Below are 18958 nucleotides of genomic sequence, written 5' to 3' on the forward strand. Positions count from 1 at the left end.
GTCATGAGCCAGGCTCTCAGACATTCTTCCGCAGGCCAGGGGTCAAAGTGAATTTATGGAAATAAGTTTAGAAATTTCACAAAAATAAGTCAATATTTTGGTGGTTGGCGGGCTCCTGATTCATTTGTTTAAGTTATGTTTTGATATTTTATAGATATTTCTCTTCCCCAAATAAAAAGCTGCAAAGTTAACTTTGAAAGTGTCTTAGGTGAGAAGAAGAGCCATGGTGAATGTACTTGTGGCTCTTCTGCTAGGCCCATGATCCCTGTCCATCCTAGCTGGAAACAGTCCATTGCTATTTGAGGTCCCAGTGTCTGCCATTGCTCACTTCAGATGGCAGGTGCCACAAGGGGACAGGTGGGAAGGGCAGAGCAGTCACTCCTGTCCTTTGTTTGTTTTGAAACTATGGTTCTCACTTTTCCTTTGGGCAACCCCATCCTCTGGTCATATTACTTTGGGAAATCACATTCTGTACTCTAACTCTGACATCAGGTATCTGTGACTAATTTTAATTATGTAAAGTTATGAGAGCAATAAGAATTTCAGGGCTTACTAGATGCTTAACATGGTTGAATCTTACCTAAAGTAGCATAGGATAGGTGTCTTTCCACTGAAGAGGTCTCTGGTCTCATAAAAATAAGAATTTTTTTATGGAAGCCCTACCACTAGACTCAAATACACACACACACACACACACACACACACACATCAGTTAAGGCCCATCATTGATTGGCCTTATTAACTACCAGTTGATAAGGCACTGTGACGTGTTCTCTTTGCTCTTCATCCTGGGACTACAATGTTAAGCTTTGTGTGTTAGCAAGCACCAACTTTCCCTGTTTCTATGTTTACGCAGCACGGCATTGCTTACATTTCTTTTGATGCGTTTTTCACTGGCTTGAGTTAAGAAGGAAGCATGGGTCTTGCTAGAGGCTCTGGCACCTACGCTTTAGACAGCTGAGAGATGTGAAAGGAGAAACAAGCTCATAACTTGAAGTTTAACAGGAGGGGAGAGGGTGACCATTGCCAGGACGTGTCCGAACGCTGGCATGGAGACAGACTAGAAGGAACAGAGCCTCTGCCCACCAGCAAGAAGATAGCCGAAAGAAGCCGCTAGGGCTAGATAAGCAAGCTGCTCCCAACAAGACTCTTCTCCTAGGGCTCTAACACCTTTCAGATGGGCCTTTGTGTGGTAGGAAACAGGGGAAAGAGGTGAAGGGGTAAGAAAATAGAAGCGGATGCCAGGCAGTAGAAGTAGAATAAATTAGAAACGAGTTCATTTATTAGCTGGAGAGGTAGCTCTTCCTCATGAGGCAGACTTGGAACAATCCTTCTGAAAAAATTATGACAATGCCCCTCAGAGGAATTTGCATTGACTCTATAGCAGTCATCCTCAAACCTTGAACCATGAAGGCAACCCAGGTAAATATATATTCACACGGAAAAATGAGGCTGTGTGACTCATGCCACAGAGAGCAGATGTTTGAGATGTCCAGGCTTCATGACAGAAGCGCCGTGAGGCAATGTTTAAGACATCCCCACGTAGGCTCTTTTAGGCATTAGGAAGAGAAATATCAGACCATAGAAACTAAAAACACAAGGTCAGGGGAAGGAGTCGCAGGATAATTAAACCTTGGGTGTCTCAAGGGATTACAGGAATTATCTCATCTTTCCTCCTTGTTGCTAAGGTTTCGTGTTTTTGTTTTTGTTGGAGAGAAGAGACGACTCCAGCTAAAAGAGCAGAGATTCCATTCCCAGTCAGTTCCCATTGTTAGTCCCTCACTCTGTTTTAGTTCTCTTCTGCACAGCTGATTTAAGTCAGCTGTTAGAAGCCTACATTATATTTGGATATTCTAGCAGAGATGGCCTACACTGATTTCATTGATAAAGTGGAAAATACCTCTGTGTATAAATAATCCCTTCCTCTTTCCAACCTCTACCTGTTGTTTATTCATTTTCCTGGGGGGTGAACTCTTCAACATTTGGTTTGCTTTAAGTTGGGTCCACCTGCAGATGCCTCTCAGACAGTCAAAACTCCTTGGAAATCAGAAACAAGATACACCCTGAAGTCTAAAGAGATTTAAGTGTCCCCAGAGAACTTATTAAGCCTTCAGAAGATCCCCCCCCCCCCGCCCCGAAATGGCAGGCTCTCTGGAAAACACCTGGAGAAGTTTTCTCTCCAGAACCAAATGCCAATGCTGTTTTTTTTTTTAAATGTTAGAAACATTGTCTAGCAGGACAAAAAATATATGTTGATAGCATGAACCTCATGATTTCACGTCATGTTCATCAGAGTTTTAATACAACATATATATTTAAATGTGATGCTTTGTTAAATGGTCTGTTATAATCACAGGTATCTATATCCGTTAGGAAGATATTAAACTGTTGGCTGCCTTTAGAATCACAGAGAAGGATGTCCATGTTTTGTCTATCTGCTCTCAAGGTGTCAAGAAAGATATCACTCCAGGTGATGCTATTTCCTCTAGAGGGTTAACATTCATAATACAAAGATGCAGCTATAAGCTCATAGAATAAAAGAATAAAAAAAAACACCATCCAAATGCACTACTTTCATTGAAAGTAGCAAATAATGACAATAAAAATCAGAACAGAGTTTCCCAGTGATTTGTAGTGAAGTACTTGACTTCCCCTCTAACCATTGTTTTGCTATGAATATTGTAAAATGTTAGAAAAATGTGTTGCTGATAAAATCTTCAAATTTTTAGATACCACAGAAGCTATCAGATTGCTGTAAATGTTTATAAACTCTTAGCGGTTAGCCCTTAATCCTGTGGACCAATAGCAGACACTGGGCAGGTTACTCTAGTGTGTATCCGATGCTCTAAAAAAACCTCCCCAGTCTCCCCAGCATGATATAACAGCTGAGTTAATGTCCAACCAGTCAGATGAAAGACCTTGAGAATAAAGCCACATATTTCTAAAGCAACCTCGTCAGGCAGGAGGATTCACAGATGCACCTTGCTGCAGCAGGCAGGGGATAAGGCAGGCTATCACACACATGCATTTTCTCCTTAGGGTAGCATAATAAAGATAGACCATTTAGATACTGTTATATCCAGAAAAGAACCTAGAGACAGCAAGACTATGAACTCAAACACTGGTTAGTCTACAATTTTGGGCAAATTTCAATTGTTGAATGGAAATAGCGGGAGATGAAGGCGGGAATGGGCTGCACAGAATCCATGCTCAGCCCACCTCCCTCCACCCCGGAGGTGATGAACTAAGATATCAGCTAACAAGGCTGCTATGGGAGGTAGACTTCAGGGGGCAAGTTGAGTCCATGGCATGTTCCTGGCACAAGAGTCTGTTCGGATAGGAGACTCTTCACACCCCTCTCTTCCAGGTTTCCTTTTGACTGAATTCTTCAGCCTAAAAACGGGGATCTCCATGTATTATATTACATGAAGAGCTTCTGAAAATACTATGTCTAGACCCGTCTAAAACAATGCAAGTCCAGCTACGACAGTTAAGCCTAGACTTTTGTGTTCTCCATAAGTTTCCCTCATAGTGTTTTCACTCGTGCTAAGGTAACTCTCAGTTTTAATGTGTGGTGTGGGAGCAGAGAGAGCAAGCAGGCAACAATAACAGAGTGTTCTCATGTACTGCCTGGCTCTGAAACAGTTCCCTTCCCACTATGAGGCTGTATACATTCATTGCCGTCCTCACCTCAGTGCCCTTTCCTGTAGAGAGGCAGTCAACAAATGGCTGTCCCTCAGGGAGTTTGGGGGAAAAGGAAACTAAAAGAGCAGACATTCTTTTTCAAATTTGAAGAATTCAATTTGCTTTGTACTGGTCTTCTACAATCCTGAGATATAATAATGTCCTTTTCTTGGAATTTGACTCAAAAAATTCTGTACGATTTATGAAAACAAAGACACAAGTAGATCTTACCCAAGGCTTTGAATTCTCTAAGCCACGGAAATCATGTCTATATTAACTTTACCTGTCCTCTTGACAAAACCTTGGGCCAACTGAGAAAGAAGTCTCAATTAAGGGATTTCCCAGACCAGACTGGACTGAGGACATGTCTGTTGGGGATGGTCCTGATGGTTAATTGATGTAAGTGGGGCAGCCCACTGTGGGATGCTTCATTCCCTGGGCAGGTGATCATGAGCTGTATAAGAAATCTGTGTATGCATGAGCTTGTGAGCCAGCCTGAAAGCTGCATCCTTCATGGTTTCTCTGGTACTCATTTGACCATCAAGAGAATTCTTGGGCAAAGCTTAAAGCTGTGTGAAATAGCAAGCCATCCTGCATGTGAGTTACTATTTGAATTCCCACTCTGATTTTCCTCAATGATGGACCATAGCCTGTAACCAGAAATAAACCATTTTGTCCCCGACATTGTTTTTAGTCAAAGTATTCTATCAGAGCAACAGACAGGAAACTAGAATACCTAAAGTAAGGTGGATAGCATACATGGTTAAAGAACATTGATGTTTGAGTGAGACCTGGGTTCAAAGAGCACCTTTGTCATAAGGCTTATAATCCTAATACCTGTATCTTTGTCTGTGTTTTTATGAATGGGGATAAAATAGTTACTGATCCAACATATATCGTAATCATTAAATGAGATGATACATTCAGAGTTCTCAGAATTCCTAACACCAGGCATAAGGAAGTCCTTGGCATACAGATAGACAAGCAAAGGCAGTGAGAACACATAATAACGCGTTCTGTTCGAGTCCACAGGAGCCTGGAGCTCTGGAAATCAGAGCTACACCTCAATGTTTTATCTGTTGATGATGAATCTACAGATAGATGGCATCCATTCACAGCCAAGTCAGATAATGGTGACTTGGTTCTGACTACAACAAACCAACTATGAAATAGTGTACCTATGCTCAGAAACATCTAAATATGGATGAATATTAGAAAGTACTAAGGGATTAGCATTTGTTTTGATAGGGATGACAATAGCTTATGATTGTTTTTAAAACCCATATTAGTTTGAGAATCTTAAATGAGTCTTTGTTTTATAAGTAAAATGAAATGATTGAGGTTTGGTTGAAAGTAATCCCCATGGCAGTTGGGCAGCTTGGTCTGTTTGTAGGGTCCCTAGCAGTGGGACCAGGACCTGTCCCTGACACATGGCTCTGCGGAACCTATTACCTATGGAGGGATGCCATGCCAGCCTTGATGCAAGGGGTGGGAGCATGGCCCTGACTCAACTGGATATGCCATGCTTTGTTGACTTCCATGGGAGGCCTTACTCCTTCTGAGTGAGAGCTGGAGGAGGGGTGGGGGTGGGGTAGAAGAGAACAGGAGGAAAGAAGTGAGGGGAAGCTGTGATTGGTATGTAAAATACAAATAAATCTTAAAAATAGAAAATAATCCCCATCATTGAATCCAAATTGAATGAGAATATAGGAGAAATAAGACTGGTGAGCCAGTACTGACTACTGAAGCTGACCCAGCGGTGTGTGGAGGTCAGTGGATCTCAGCTCTGGAGAGTTAACTAGCAGTGATTTTGCCAATGGGAGTTCAACCACTAATAGTCCAAAATTAATGAAGAGGGTATAGAAACTACAGAAAACATCAATGATACCAATAAGTGCCTTCATTATAGCATATCAGTGTGTGATGTGTGTGTGTGTCTGTGTGTCTGTGTGTGTACAAATCTGACACATATAGGAAAGATTTTAATATGAGGAACATAAAAATATCTGTCATCTAATTGCCATCTCATTCAATCAGCATCCATGTAATTTCTTTGTGTGATGCCCCTTTGGCGTACAAAAGTACCCCTCCCCTAGCTTCAACACTTCTAGATTTTAGAATATTCTGCCCAAAATATCATCTTTATGATATATTATATATATTCATAATGTAACATGCATATTGATATGGTATATATTATAGATATTACATTTGAAAACTTCAAAACAGTTAATTTTTAAAATTCAACTATTTTTGTAGACCTCTAAGACCTGAAAATTGGCTCTTACTCAATTCTATTTTTTTTTCTTTTCTTTTTTTTCACCATGGTCCCTTTTAAAGCAGACAGAAAAGTCAGCGCATCCAGAACTCCCAGCACTGCCACTCTGGGTTAAGCTTCATGTGGCCTGCCGCTACCCTGGAATAAGGTGACCACTTCATAGTTCTTCTCTGCTCTCCTGGTTCAGGTAAGTGACACCTCTACTTGGAAAACTTTCAATTTTGCTCTATAAAAGTATATTTTGTTCTTTGCCAGCATTTTTACTTAATTTAATCTGTACTTCTTCAATGCAGGAAATACCCGGAAATACCCATTGTTCACACAAGGTTTCCTACTGGGGGCTTTCTTGTGTATTGTCTTAGTCAATCCTCACAAAAATCACATATGCCATGAGGCTTTTGTTTTCTTTTTATAAGAAAAAAGTAAGCGTCAAAGCCACTAGATGTCTTTCCCAGAGTCATACAGATGCTATTCTTGGTAGAACATTCTAAAATCTAGAGAGGAGAGGGGAGGGCTGCTTTGTGCAGCAAAGAGATCACCATGCAAAGACCTTACAGGGTTGCTTATTGAGTTCTGGTGGCAGTCATGTAGCAGCAAAGCCTATGGTCTCCACATTATAATGTTTTCCTGTATGTCTCAGATCTGTCCCTGTGCGCCCTTGACCATAGTAGTGGTTACCATTTTAGAAATGCATTATCAATGACAGCTCATATGTTGCTCATACATGTGTCTTATCTTAAAGTCCTCTGTTCTCCCTAAAGGAAGGAACACCCCTTGTGACGATAGAGAGTTTACAGAAGGCAAGGCCCAAGACTTACAGTCTTTCCTCTGAGAGCTGGTGCTTGTTTCTGAAGTCATGGTCCCCCAACACTATGGTTGGACTTGAAGGGTGGGTGCCTCATTTGGGACCCTCACTACCATAATCTCTCTACTATAGTCTGACCTGGGCCCTGACAAGCATGTGCACAAGACTGTGGGCTTTGTGACAAAGCCTAAACAACTGTCACATCTTGGTAGGAACTAGAAAAAAAAATAACATGAACACGTGTATGCGATTTGTGTATGAGATGAGAGGACTTTGTCCTACTTTAGATTGCGGGTGGAGATCTCAGCCTCTCAGGGCCGGAGTTCCTAGTGAGGATGGGCTGGTAAATGGAGAAAGGGACTTGCAACAAGTGCATGAATAACCAGCCGCGAGATCACTTTCCATGGAAAGCATGCAATGAAAACAGAAACTCACAACATAAATGAAACATGTAATAGTGGAAATTCCAGGATATATACATATACACACATGACTGTGGAGAACAAAGATAAATGACCACGCCCAAATGCCATCATCTGGCTTGACACTTCGGTGGTAGAAAAACAGGAGGCTTGTTTGGTTTTTTTCATGCATCACAAATTCCTACTTAAAGCTTTTGTGTTAGGGGGAAGAGTGAGAAAAAGAGAGAGCAACATTTGTATTTATTGGACTTTCACTAGAGAATTAGATGCCAAATCTTTTTTTCTCTCTCAAGGATGGAGAGCATTCGTCTCACAGAAAAAAAAAAATGTGTGCCCTCATTTCCGGTTACTGAAGACTAGAAATGCGAGTCCCCAAGTGTGTCTGCTGCTTCGAAAGTCAAGAGTGGAAAATTTGGTGTGGTTTAGGTGTGGATGCCAGAAGTTCTTCTGTCTTTGTTTTGAAAACTGCTTGAGATGGCATGCCTACCAGGCCTCGACCTCACACTCTGAAAGACAAGTCCGCCTGTGGTGCTGAGGCCAAGTTCGCTACTTTGGTGAAGACCACCCATCCTTCATGTATAGTTGCTTAGAGACCCAGGTGCTGCCTGGAAAGATACACCCAAGACTGAACAAGGTATATAGGAAATCAACAACAAAAAGGAGAATTTGGATCCTTATCCTCCACTGCTTTATCCAAATGGAGAGAGAAGAACAGATACAGACAGAATGGTCCAGCTCAGTAGAGTTAGCACTCTGCACTTAGAAGTCATTAAACTCAATAAGGAGATCAGACTATGTTCTTTAGGAAGATGCAGCAGAATCAAGCATTAGCAAAGGACCAACCCTGCCCACTTTCAATAAAAAGTGTAGATTACAGAGAAGCTAATCAGTCCTCCCAGCAAGGGGTCCTCCTGGGTTCCACCCAACACACAGGGAAAGTTCCTGGAAATGCAAACATCCACGGATTATTGCATGGAGCCTGCTTTCAGCTTCTATTTGGAAAAATTCCCAGAGGCTGGTGCTGACTTGAGACACACCCCTGCCTTTTGGATTTAAGAATAACACTGGAAAGTTAACTTTGACCTCAGCTTAGTAGACTGCCCAAAGGAATCACAGTGCTTCCTGGCCTATTAACGGCAGCCTGAGAAGTCATAATGTACACTTTCAGTCTTAGGGGGTGACATCAAAGTGGAGCAGTGTGGAGGAGAAACATGCAGGGGAGCGAGCCATCTGCACGGAATGCGTAGCGTTGCTCGGACAGTGCCTCTCTAGGATCCTGCCTTCCAAAGCAGTAGACCAGCCAAATAGGCCTACCTGTGCCCCTGTTTCCTTGCTCGTTTTAGATTTAGGATATGGCAATATCTCTAAATAATCACGGGAAGAATGTGATTGTGTCAGAAACATGCCATGGCCAAAACACACGTCCATGTAAACACTGTCACACCCACGGTCGCTCAGTGACACACACTGACACAATGGGCACACCCTCTCTCTCACGTACGTACCTTCCAGAAACTCACTGTGCACTATAGTCCTTTGGTACAAGCAAAACAGCCCCTCCAATAAAGCCTTTTCTACACTTTACAAAGGGACTATAGGCAAGTCTGGATGCTGAGAGCCGCAGAAACAGTCATCCTTAAGGAAGGACACCTAAATTGGTTATCTAGTGTCAACGGGGCAGTCATACTGAAATCAAGATAACATTCTACAGTCTGGGAAGGTTGTAATTATATATTTAGGATATATTTGTCATTCACACATATAAAATAATAGAAATAATATGATCGTGTCACTAACATTTGTTTAAATATGTACATATGTATGTGTACAAAAAATAAAGAAATAGAGGTCATTGATTAGATAGCGAATTGGGGTCAGGGAACATGGGAATGGCTGAAGAGGGGAAACGGAAGGTGGAAATGATGAAATTATATTCTAATTTTTGAAAGTAAAAAATACATAATTTAAAATTGAATTTAAAGTGAAAAGAAACCTTTAGCTGTGATGTCACTATGAGGAAGAGGATCAGAGAGGTGAGCGGGATCATGGAGGAGAGTGCCATCATGGAGGAGAGTGCCATCATGGAGGTGAGCGGGATCACGGAGGAGAGTGCCATCATGGAGGAGAGTGCCATCATGGAGGAGAGTGCCATCATGGAGGAGAGTGCCATCATGGAGGAGAGTGCCATCATGGAGGTGAGTAGGAAATGCATCAGTTGTGATTGTCTTTTGCTTTTGTTTCAGATTCTCTCAGATTTCTTGGAAGTTTGTTTGCAAATGTGGATAGCATTTAGTTCTTTATTGGTTTTCAATGACTGGTAAGAACGCCATATGGGACAACTACCCATCCCCTAACCCTACTCTAATTCCACTGGGTTCCCTTTGTGAATCCTGTGTTAACTCCACATTCTAAGCATCTTGACCTAAATGTGTTTTGTTTTGCTGTTCACTACATTCATGAAATCAGAGTAGAAAACAATCATTTTGTCCATAGTGAGACAAGAGAAGAACCGGAGAGACGGAACAAGCACCAGGTCACCCTCCCTTCAGTCCCAGAAGACAGAGAAGCAGGAGGTCCCCAGTAAAGCTTTAGCCCTTGGGCACAGATCATGCCACTCTCAAACTACATCAAATCGGGGTGCAGACTCACCTGTGTCTGAAATCCTTTGAGGTCACTGGCTGCAAGGTCACTGGCCGTGAGGAGCTGAAAACAAGAAGAGAGTGTTCATTAGTAATGTTTCTCAAAGTTTCCATGCAGCATTCCCAAGACAACCCACCTGGAATCACCAGAGCCCAGACCAGTGCCTCAGAATGCAGACCCCAGATGCTCTGAGCGTCCACAGTGTGCCCACAACCTCCCTGACTTCCCCCATATCTTTTTGGTGCCATCTGCTACCTCCCTTCTGTGTGCTACCCTTTATTCCAAGGGTCTTGAGTTAGGAACCAGAGCGAAGGTTGAGGGTCATTGGCTCACAGAAATTGTGAGGAATGATGTATGTCCACAGATACAGCCTTTCTTTAAAGAGAAATTCTCTGCTTTATTTCTATTTTCAAAGGCTTCCATGATAAACCAAATTAGGAGCAACTATTTCATATGCAGTTAAAGGTACTTCTAACATGCCTTTTTCTTTTCTTTTGTTTTTTTTTTCTTAAAATAAAGCCAGTGAAATTGACTCAATTCTTCCCACCAACATGGCTCAGTGTACCTTTATTGTATATTGCTTGTAATTTTATATTCTAATTGTTCATAGCTTATGGTTCAAACAATTATACATAAAGAAAAAAATTCAATTCCAAGTATCCCCCACATACACACAAACACACACACACACAGACACACACAGACACACACAGAGTCTTTGTTTAATCAATATAGTAGGATAAGGGTATAGTTTTCAGTCCCTTTCCATCTTTTTTTTGGGAGGTAGAAAACCCTCGATGATAACATAACATCAATTAATGAATCACATTCTTGCTGCTGCTAAGCGCTGGGAAAGGATTGGGTAACAAGAGAAAGGACAAGAGCCTATTTTAAGGAAAGGAGTATGATGGCCAATGTAGGCCTGGGCAGTGTTGGGAAAAAATGCACAAGAGCTCATGTTTGCTCTACCAATATTCTGTTTCGTTCAAGGAATAGAAGGAACTCTTCTAGGCTCTGGGGTCTTCCGTGGGGCAAAGATGAAAAGGATTTTCTAGAATCCCCAATGGCTCTACCATATGTGAGCCTAAGAGGGATTGGACCAAGGACCACACAGTCTGCTCAGCCTTGGGGTTGCCATGTCTGTGGGATAGAGCCTCATCCTGGGAAGAAGCCAGCCTGGCTCCTCTAATTACAGTGAAATAATCAGGCAGCTCCCTTTACACCAACAGCCCAGGCACAGAGCTCAGATACAATGAAAGACTCAATCCTTGCCTTCAGAGAGCACCATTTCTGGAAAATGGAATATATACATTCACACACATATACATCTATATATAAAATTTATTTTGAAAGTTATTATCCAAAATAATATTTTAATTTGGCATTCTCACATGTATGTGCTCTACTTTGTTTTAATTTATACCTCTTCCTAATTCACACAAATCCTGAGATGGAAAATATTTCCATACTATCCATGAGAAAACTGATTAAGTTAAGCAATATTTTCTAGGTGTTACTTGAAATTACATTCATTTTGGGTTCAAACTACATTTTCCCAATGATCATGCTTTTCCTCCTATAGGATGTGTATGATGTGAATTTCAAAACATTAGAGACCTTTAGTAGAGTCAAGGTGGGCAAAGGAAAAAGGCCAAGCCTCAGAATATTAATCAAAGGAGCCCCACACAGTAACAGAAGGTTTATGTCCTGATCAATCACGCTTATCTAGCCATTTCTCCAAGGCACTCTTGTTTCTTGGTAATGACCATCTACTCTCCAAGACTTATCAATACAACATGAGCCTTTAACTGAATCAGGCAAATGCAGGAAAGTGACAGATTTCATATAAATATGAAGCCATTACGTGCAGCAGCATAGAAGGAAGTAACCACACAAGCATCAAAACCTAAGAGTCATCTCACCAATGCTCCAGGTCTTTCAAAGTCAGCCAAGAAACACCATCTACCCACTGGGCTTCCCAGGAGGGCAGAGACAGGGGACCAGACTATGCCCCTCTCTGCTCTGAAATGCTGACACGAAGGGTAAATTACAAGTGGGTTCACAGTGTCTTCAAATGTGGCTCATTTCTTCACACTATGATGGAGGACTGAGAACTGAGCAGATCCATTTGTATAGAAATCCAGCAGGCTTGATTATGGTTTGTTCGGTTGCTTTGGGTTCTCAACAAAGTTAAAGTATACCACATCCAGCCAGAAATCTTAATTCTTCTCTGTCTCTTCTCTCAGAAAGGAACCAGATGTGTGTAGCTCACAGTTCTTAACGTCTTACATTTCCATTTTGTATTCTGCATATATATATATACTAACAAAACATGCCCAAAAGACATGAGTGGCACAATATCTTCTGCAAATTCAGTACTTTGCAATGTGTTAGGTGGGGTCTGAACACACAGTCACTAAATAACCTATTGAACATCTGACTTGAAAGAAAAATGGGAGAGATTATCAACCTTGAGGGGAGGACAAGAGCCATTCAATTGCTGGATCTGGAGAAGAATGAGCGACAGCTGAAGATATCCTCTAAGCTGACGAAAGGACAGAGCACTCAGCACCCAGTCCATTTTCTGCATGAGGAGCCTCTCAGCATTACACTGAATCCACGAGTTCCCATGATAGAAATAAGTTCTTCCCCTTTGTTCTGTAGGACAGAATATTGGCTTATACCTCAGTGTTGAAGTCACGGGTTATGTTTTAGGATGTGTGACATGCAAGAAAAGAGGCTAAACAGCAAATGGATTCACCCCCAGCCGGGAAGAGGGTTCCTGTTTTTCTGCCCATGCAACAGTGAACTGCCCAATGGCCCAGAGCAGTTCAGATATGCCTGTCTACCTCTGTGGAGTAGAAGGACACAGGGATGTGATGTCAGGAATGGTGGAGTTGAAGGAGAGTTTCAGTGTCTCAATTCTTTGTCTTTGGAGATGCCAAGTATTTCACTCATAGTCGTGGGCTTAGCACATTTTATCTGGCCTAGAAACAACCAAAGGGAAGTATAGTGGCCTCTCCCAGCAATGGTCCCTGAAAGGGCAGAGTGCAGAAGCCTGTCGTGTCCCATCACACCACGAGTGTCCTCCAGGCTCTCGGGTTCTTTCTATGCTATAATCAAACACAGGGAATTTTAGGCCGAGCATAGACCCATGGTAGGAATGCTCCTCAAAGTAGACACCCGTTCTGCATTTTCCAAGGAGACAGGACTGACAGGCACTTACAGTGCGCTGCTCTGCTGCCAGGATTCCAGGGGCAGAAAAAGTCCTCGTGTATTTCAAAGTCATAGACCACCTAAATCTGGATTCCCAAAGAAGTTTTAACCTTAATATTGGGAACAGATTTAAACAGATGAAAGATTCTGGGAGGAATGGGGGTATTGTTCCCCCAGTGTGCTTAGAAGCCGCTTCTGGGGAACTGGAATGAAGGAACACAATATAGAAGGTTCCTCTGTGTTCCTCTTCCTCCCTAATCCAGAGTTGTCCCACCTTTCCCAGTTGCTGAATGTAGTTTCACTAGAGAACAGATAGTTTTCCATTAAAACACATAAAAAATGAGTTCTTTTTAGGGGGAAGAAAGAGCTGACAGCGACATTGTTAACATGACAGCTCTTCATGTGTCTCCCACCCCTCAGCCTCTCTGCACAAACATCTGCTTGTGACTGTCAGCTGTCCAACAGAACCATACTGCCCACACAGAGCTGGCTGTTGGCTTCTGAGTACGAGGCTGAAACTCTCAGAGATTCAGCTGAAACTGAAAGACCAATAAGATGTACGCAGATGTAGGGGCCAGAGAGATGGCTCTGAGGTAAAGTGTTCATTAGGAATTGTTGATAACCTGAATTTAGCCCTCAGGACTCACTGTGGAATGAAAAAAGCGACCTCTAAAAGATGCACACACACACACACACAAACACACAAACAATAGTCATAATGAATGATAATACATATTATCAATACTATTTTAGAACAAGGGAAAAGAAAGTACAGACGCACATCTGCTTTTCCCCGCTATCCCTTCCCACCGTGGCCCTGTGTGCATTGGGTGCTGCTGGGAAACCGTTCAATGCTCATGACGACCTCAGTGTCGGGAGTATCCATGATAGAGAATAAGAAGAGGAAGACGAAATCCAGCCCAGCTCTGGGGACTTCAATCAGGGCAGCGTTAATGAAAAGGATCCTGTCTTTTCCCAGGATGGTTAAATGTCTGTACCACTCTCGGCTAGAGGACTGAGCAGGTGCAGGGAGGAGGGCAGACGGAATTTCATTTAAAAGGCAAAAGAAAGAAAATGTTCTCATCTCCCTGGTGGAGCAGGGAGCTTTCCTGGAGCCCTGCGTGGACCAATCACATTCCTGACACATCCTGTTGTCCTCTGAAACAGCTCACATTCAAATACTACAGGATGACCCTGCCTTCTATTTTTTCAAGAGCTGCCCTTTACCTCTTGGCAAAAATTCAGGGTATGTTTTTGTCTCTCTAGACTCAAAAGGGGAGTTGGAGAAAGATGAAGGGACTCCCAGCGTCTAACAGAGAAGAGAAGAAAAAATTCACCCAGCTTCCTAAGCAGGGACCACCTGTTCTTTTCTTCTTCCATTCCTTATGAACAGGACTCTCCCTTTGGTTCCTACACTAAGTCTTCATAATGCAGCTATCAGTAAGCCAGTCTAGAATGTCCCTTCACAAAGTGGCCCTCCTACCTTACAACTCCATCATTTCTAAAGTTTCCCACTGGAGGGTAAGGTGCGGTATCTGTCTCCCATTCTCATCTTCTCCTCTTTTGCCCTCTTCTTCCTCTCTGCTGGTCCTTTAGTGACATCGGGGTAGCCTGGGGTGGCCATGTTCCCACATATCCTTTGGCTCTTACCAGACACCTGTCTGGGAATGAATTTACTAATACAGAAAAGGGGAAAGACAGAGGCCATTCTGAACTTCTTGGCAGAAGGGTTTCAGTCAAGATATGACACTGGAAAAATTAAACTCCAGTGAATCTGCCCTGGGGCCCTATAACCCATTCATTCTTTCCAGAAGATTCAGCTCTGGGAGGACAGAGATCTGGATTCTGATGCATAACAAGGATTTATAGGTAGATAGATACAGAGGAAGGCAAGCAAAGGAACACAGTGAAATGGCTCTGGGCAGAACAAAGAATCCTTGTCCAAATTTGTCCTCAAAGACACTGTCGTTTCCTTAAATGAGCCTTCTATTTAACCTTCCCCCCTGTCAATCATCCATCCTTTCTCCTTTCTATGTTGTGGGGAACGGGTTTTTTCTTTCTCTTTATTCTATGAAGTGTCATTTGATCCTTACTTTAGCTAGAGGAGGGAATCTAAATGATGTTTGACTAATTATTTCATCCACAGAAAAGACTAGAGCGACTTATATTCAGGCAATGTCCCAGCAAGCAAAGACAACTACCCAATTACGTATATGTCTGAGGCTACTAGGTGGACTGGAACCACTCTATCCCTTGAAAAAGAAAAATGAAGTTCGAGAATAGCAAATGACATGACCAAGAAAAATACATGTGGGTTATATTTTATATATGTATTTTAATATTGACATTTCCCCCCCTCGATCAAGTTTTAGATGCGCAGATCACTGTAGGTGCCTCTGCCTGGGATCACAGTAAGGACCAGGAAGAGCTGAAGGTTTGCTAGGACTGAAGGCAGAGAAGGAGAGAAGTTCCAGCTACAGATTCGGGAGAGATTGACCATGAGGGACTTCACAGTCTGTGGCAGGGGAGGCACAAAGGCAAACACTGGAATAAGGGAGCTGCAATTGAAATGACTGCTTGCTTCTCTTCACAGGCATCATAAATGAGATAGCGTTACTCAGCAAGCACGAGGCATAAGGGAGAAAATGTATGTCTCATGTCCTACTATGTGATCAGTTTTAGGACCATACATCCCCTTGCGTCCTTTTTATCTATGAACTGAATGAAGTCTTTTTTCCCATTGGTTCCACTCTTATAGCATCCCAGTACCCCAAATTGTCATCATAATATGAATTTAAGAGAGAAGATGAGATACTATTTATTCTGCTTCACCCCCTTCAAATAACTTACTCCTAATGACATACCCCTCTTCAAGCTTGTCTATACCTCCGAATGTCAGAGCACAGACAGGGACATTGTTCACACCATGCTTCTTTATGGGCTTACAAACAGAACTGTGGACAGATGACTAGTTAAACTGCTACATGTGTTCGAAATCCCATTGAGGTAGAAGACAAATTCACATCCAGCTTAAATGTAACCAACCTTCCAAATTAACAGGCATTAATTATAACGGCCAAGGCATTTGGTGTACATAGTGCAAGGCCCAAGGGAGGTCCTCCTACCAAACTAAAAAGCAAGTTACACACTTGGGGTTGCCATCTGTGTTGTGCCCATCTGTTAAATCCCCCTTAGTCTCATGGAATTTCAATGGTTACACCAAAACCACTGACACCAACAGGGCTACACCCAGGCTCGTCACTCAAAGATGGATGGGGATTTCTAATAACAACCACTGTATATCATTGCAAGCAGGCCTGGCCTTGTTGCTCAGGTTTGTCTTGCATTATGTTTTAAATGATTCGGTGCTAATGCTTACAGGTAAGTTCTGTGGCACAACCTTCTCGCTTTCCCTAGAGATGCAGCCAAAAGAGTCTTCACAATTTTCACTTTAGGATTTCATGTGCATCCTTGCAAATGTGCACGCCTGCCTTACGGTTCTGCATCTACACATCTGGATGCTGGGGCTCATTTAGAACACACTAAGATGACCAGTCTTGCTTATGTTATGTGGACCTGGTGAAGCTGTTCTCTGCATCTCAAGTTTAGCAAGACACACACGTGAACAAGTACAGCTCGTGGTCCCAGAAATAACTAGAGATACACCACATCTAAGCCACATATTCCTAGTTCTACACATACTCACGGTGCCTGATTTAAACTCACCAGTGTCATTCTTGCCAAATCATTGTTTCTCAGACTGAGAAAATTGGATTTCATGGGCGTCAATGTGGGTTGTGTTGTGCAGGAAGTTTACTAGGAAGATCTGGTATAAACCGGTGACATTGGTGCTGATTATCATACTTTATTAAGCATTTCGTAGAACTGGTTTTAAGAGGGTTTGGTCATCTCTGCAGCACATTATCTGTAGATAGCAGAATGTCGTGGTTTGGTTTAACTAACGTGTTTCAGAACATCATAATACTCTCTAGGGCCCTCTGACTGCTTTGGGAATATGGATTATGGAAGGACTTTTTATTATCAAGCTCTCTATGATGCCTCTCATACTTTGTAATGAGTCATGTAGAAGTAAACCTAGAGAACAATGCCTTAAGGAGCTCGAGACTTAGAGCATCCTTTAATAGCTGCCCTGAGCCACTAACAGGAACAATGCTCACTTTTCCTTCCTTCACTCTTTCTCAAACAAGGATGTCCTCTTTGTTCATTCTGAAGCTCAACACGCTATATGTATAAGAAAGTTCCAGGCAGGGAAAGAGCTGAAGATGCGCTGTATCTCCAGAGGGTGATCTGGGCCATAAGTCTTTCATCTCAACAAAATTAAGAAATCATATCATTAGCATCTGTGGGCAGTTTGCGACGTTAGTAAAACACCAATAAAGGAGCTTCCTGTCATCACACACATGTTCACCAAAGCCACGTGCTTGGTGAGGATCCTCCCTTGCCTCCTTCTTATCTGTGAGTGAATTTCTGCTTAGAACTGACCAGATGATCTGCTTGTGTGGCTTTAGGGAGATAGCAGACATTCTAGTTCGTCATTTCCTTGGTGACTCCCTATATTTGCTTAGCGGTAGAAAATGGCTAAGGTCACAGAAGGTGTTTTAAAAGGACCGGCGGTCTGGAGGCAAATGCTTTGCTCCATATAGCAGTTTGGGAAAGAATCACCTGGAGCAATCATCACAGTTATAGGTGCATGTATAAAACAGATAAAGCCAAGGTGAGAGCAGTAATAGTCAAACCTTGTAGTTGCTGGTATTTCAGCTTTTATAAGCCTCCTATAAAATGGGGAAATCTTTACCATGAACTCAGAGTAACTGAAACAGTCCAGTCTAGAGCCATGTATGCCCAACTGAGAAATCTTGTCATGGGATGTCTTGTCCCTCCCTCTGTAGCCTGAGTGGCAGTGCTGGCCCCCATCATCATCGGAGGAGACAGGTTTACCCTCAGTCAATGCAGTCTAGCATAGTAGGCACCACAGGCAATGGTTCTGCCTCTTGAACTTCCCATCAACATCTTTTTTTCCCCATGAACTTGAGTTGATTTCGTAGTTCTTTGGGTCAGACAGATGCAGAAGCCACTGAAGCCTGATGCCCATGGCTGGGAATCCTGCTCATGATGACATGCAGCTTCTCTTTCTGGACAAACTTAAATCCCTCTTTGTGCAACCCTCCTTGTCTATCCCCACCATATTCTCCCTCCCTCCCTCCCCTCCTTCCTCCCTCCTTCATTTCCTCCCTCAGTTTCCTTTCCTTCTTCCATCCCTCTCCGTCTTATTCGCCTTTAAACAAAGGAGGTGGTCCAAGAACAGATGCCATGACAGAGGCCAAGAATCCCAACAAATTTCCAAATGCTAACTGCATTAATTCCTCTGGAAAACCTCACAAAATAGTATAATAATTATACTGCTTTACAAAGCAGAAAACAGAAACCTAGCAACACCAAATCATCTATTCAAAGGCACCCAGTTGTAAATGCCAGATCTACAGAGTACACGCAATTCCATGGAAAGCTGAAGAGTACATTATTTTGCAATCATTCTTTGTATGTGGCATGGCCAGTAATCTCAATCCTGTCATGGGTCATCACATTCCACCTAGGAAAGTCTTAATATAAAGACCCTACCAAGATAAAGAGTAGATATATATTACCCTCAAAAGAAAGAAAGAAAGAAAGAAAGAAAGAAAGAAAGGAAAGAATAAAGAAAGAAAGAAAGAAAGAAAGAAAGAAAGAAAGAAAGAAAGAAAATGAATCTGACAGGGAGATGCCTTAGTGTGTAAACACGAGAATCTAAATTTGGATTCTTTGTACTCATGTAAAAGGCCTATCATGAAAAGACACTCTGCAATCCCAGCACTGAGAGGCAGGGACGGGAAGATCGCAAGGGCTAACTGTCCA

The 18958-nt window shown here is 42.4% G+C and overlaps 1 protein-coding gene across 2 annotated transcripts in view; it reads right to left on the bottom strand.

The window, feature by feature from the left end:
- Window positions 1-18958, bottom strand: part of Setbp1 (SET binding protein 1) — a 334426-nt gene that overhangs the window by 150333 nt on the left and 165135 nt on the right. For both annotated transcript variants that reach the window (XM_050151692.1, XM_050151693.1), the window contains one exon: window positions 9839-9892. In XM_050151692.1, the coding sequence (XP_050007649.1) occupies window positions 9839-9892 (54 nt within the window). The remainder of the gene's footprint in view (window positions 1-9838; window positions 9893-18958) is intronic.

This window comes from Alexandromys fortis, unplaced genomic scaffold (assembly GCF_014885135.2).
Source record: "Alexandromys fortis isolate MF-2015 unplaced genomic scaffold, M_Fortis_MF-2015_v1.1 scaffold_71, whole genome shotgun sequence".
Taxonomy (NCBI): Eukaryota; Metazoa; Chordata; class Mammalia; order Rodentia; family Cricetidae; genus Alexandromys; species Alexandromys fortis.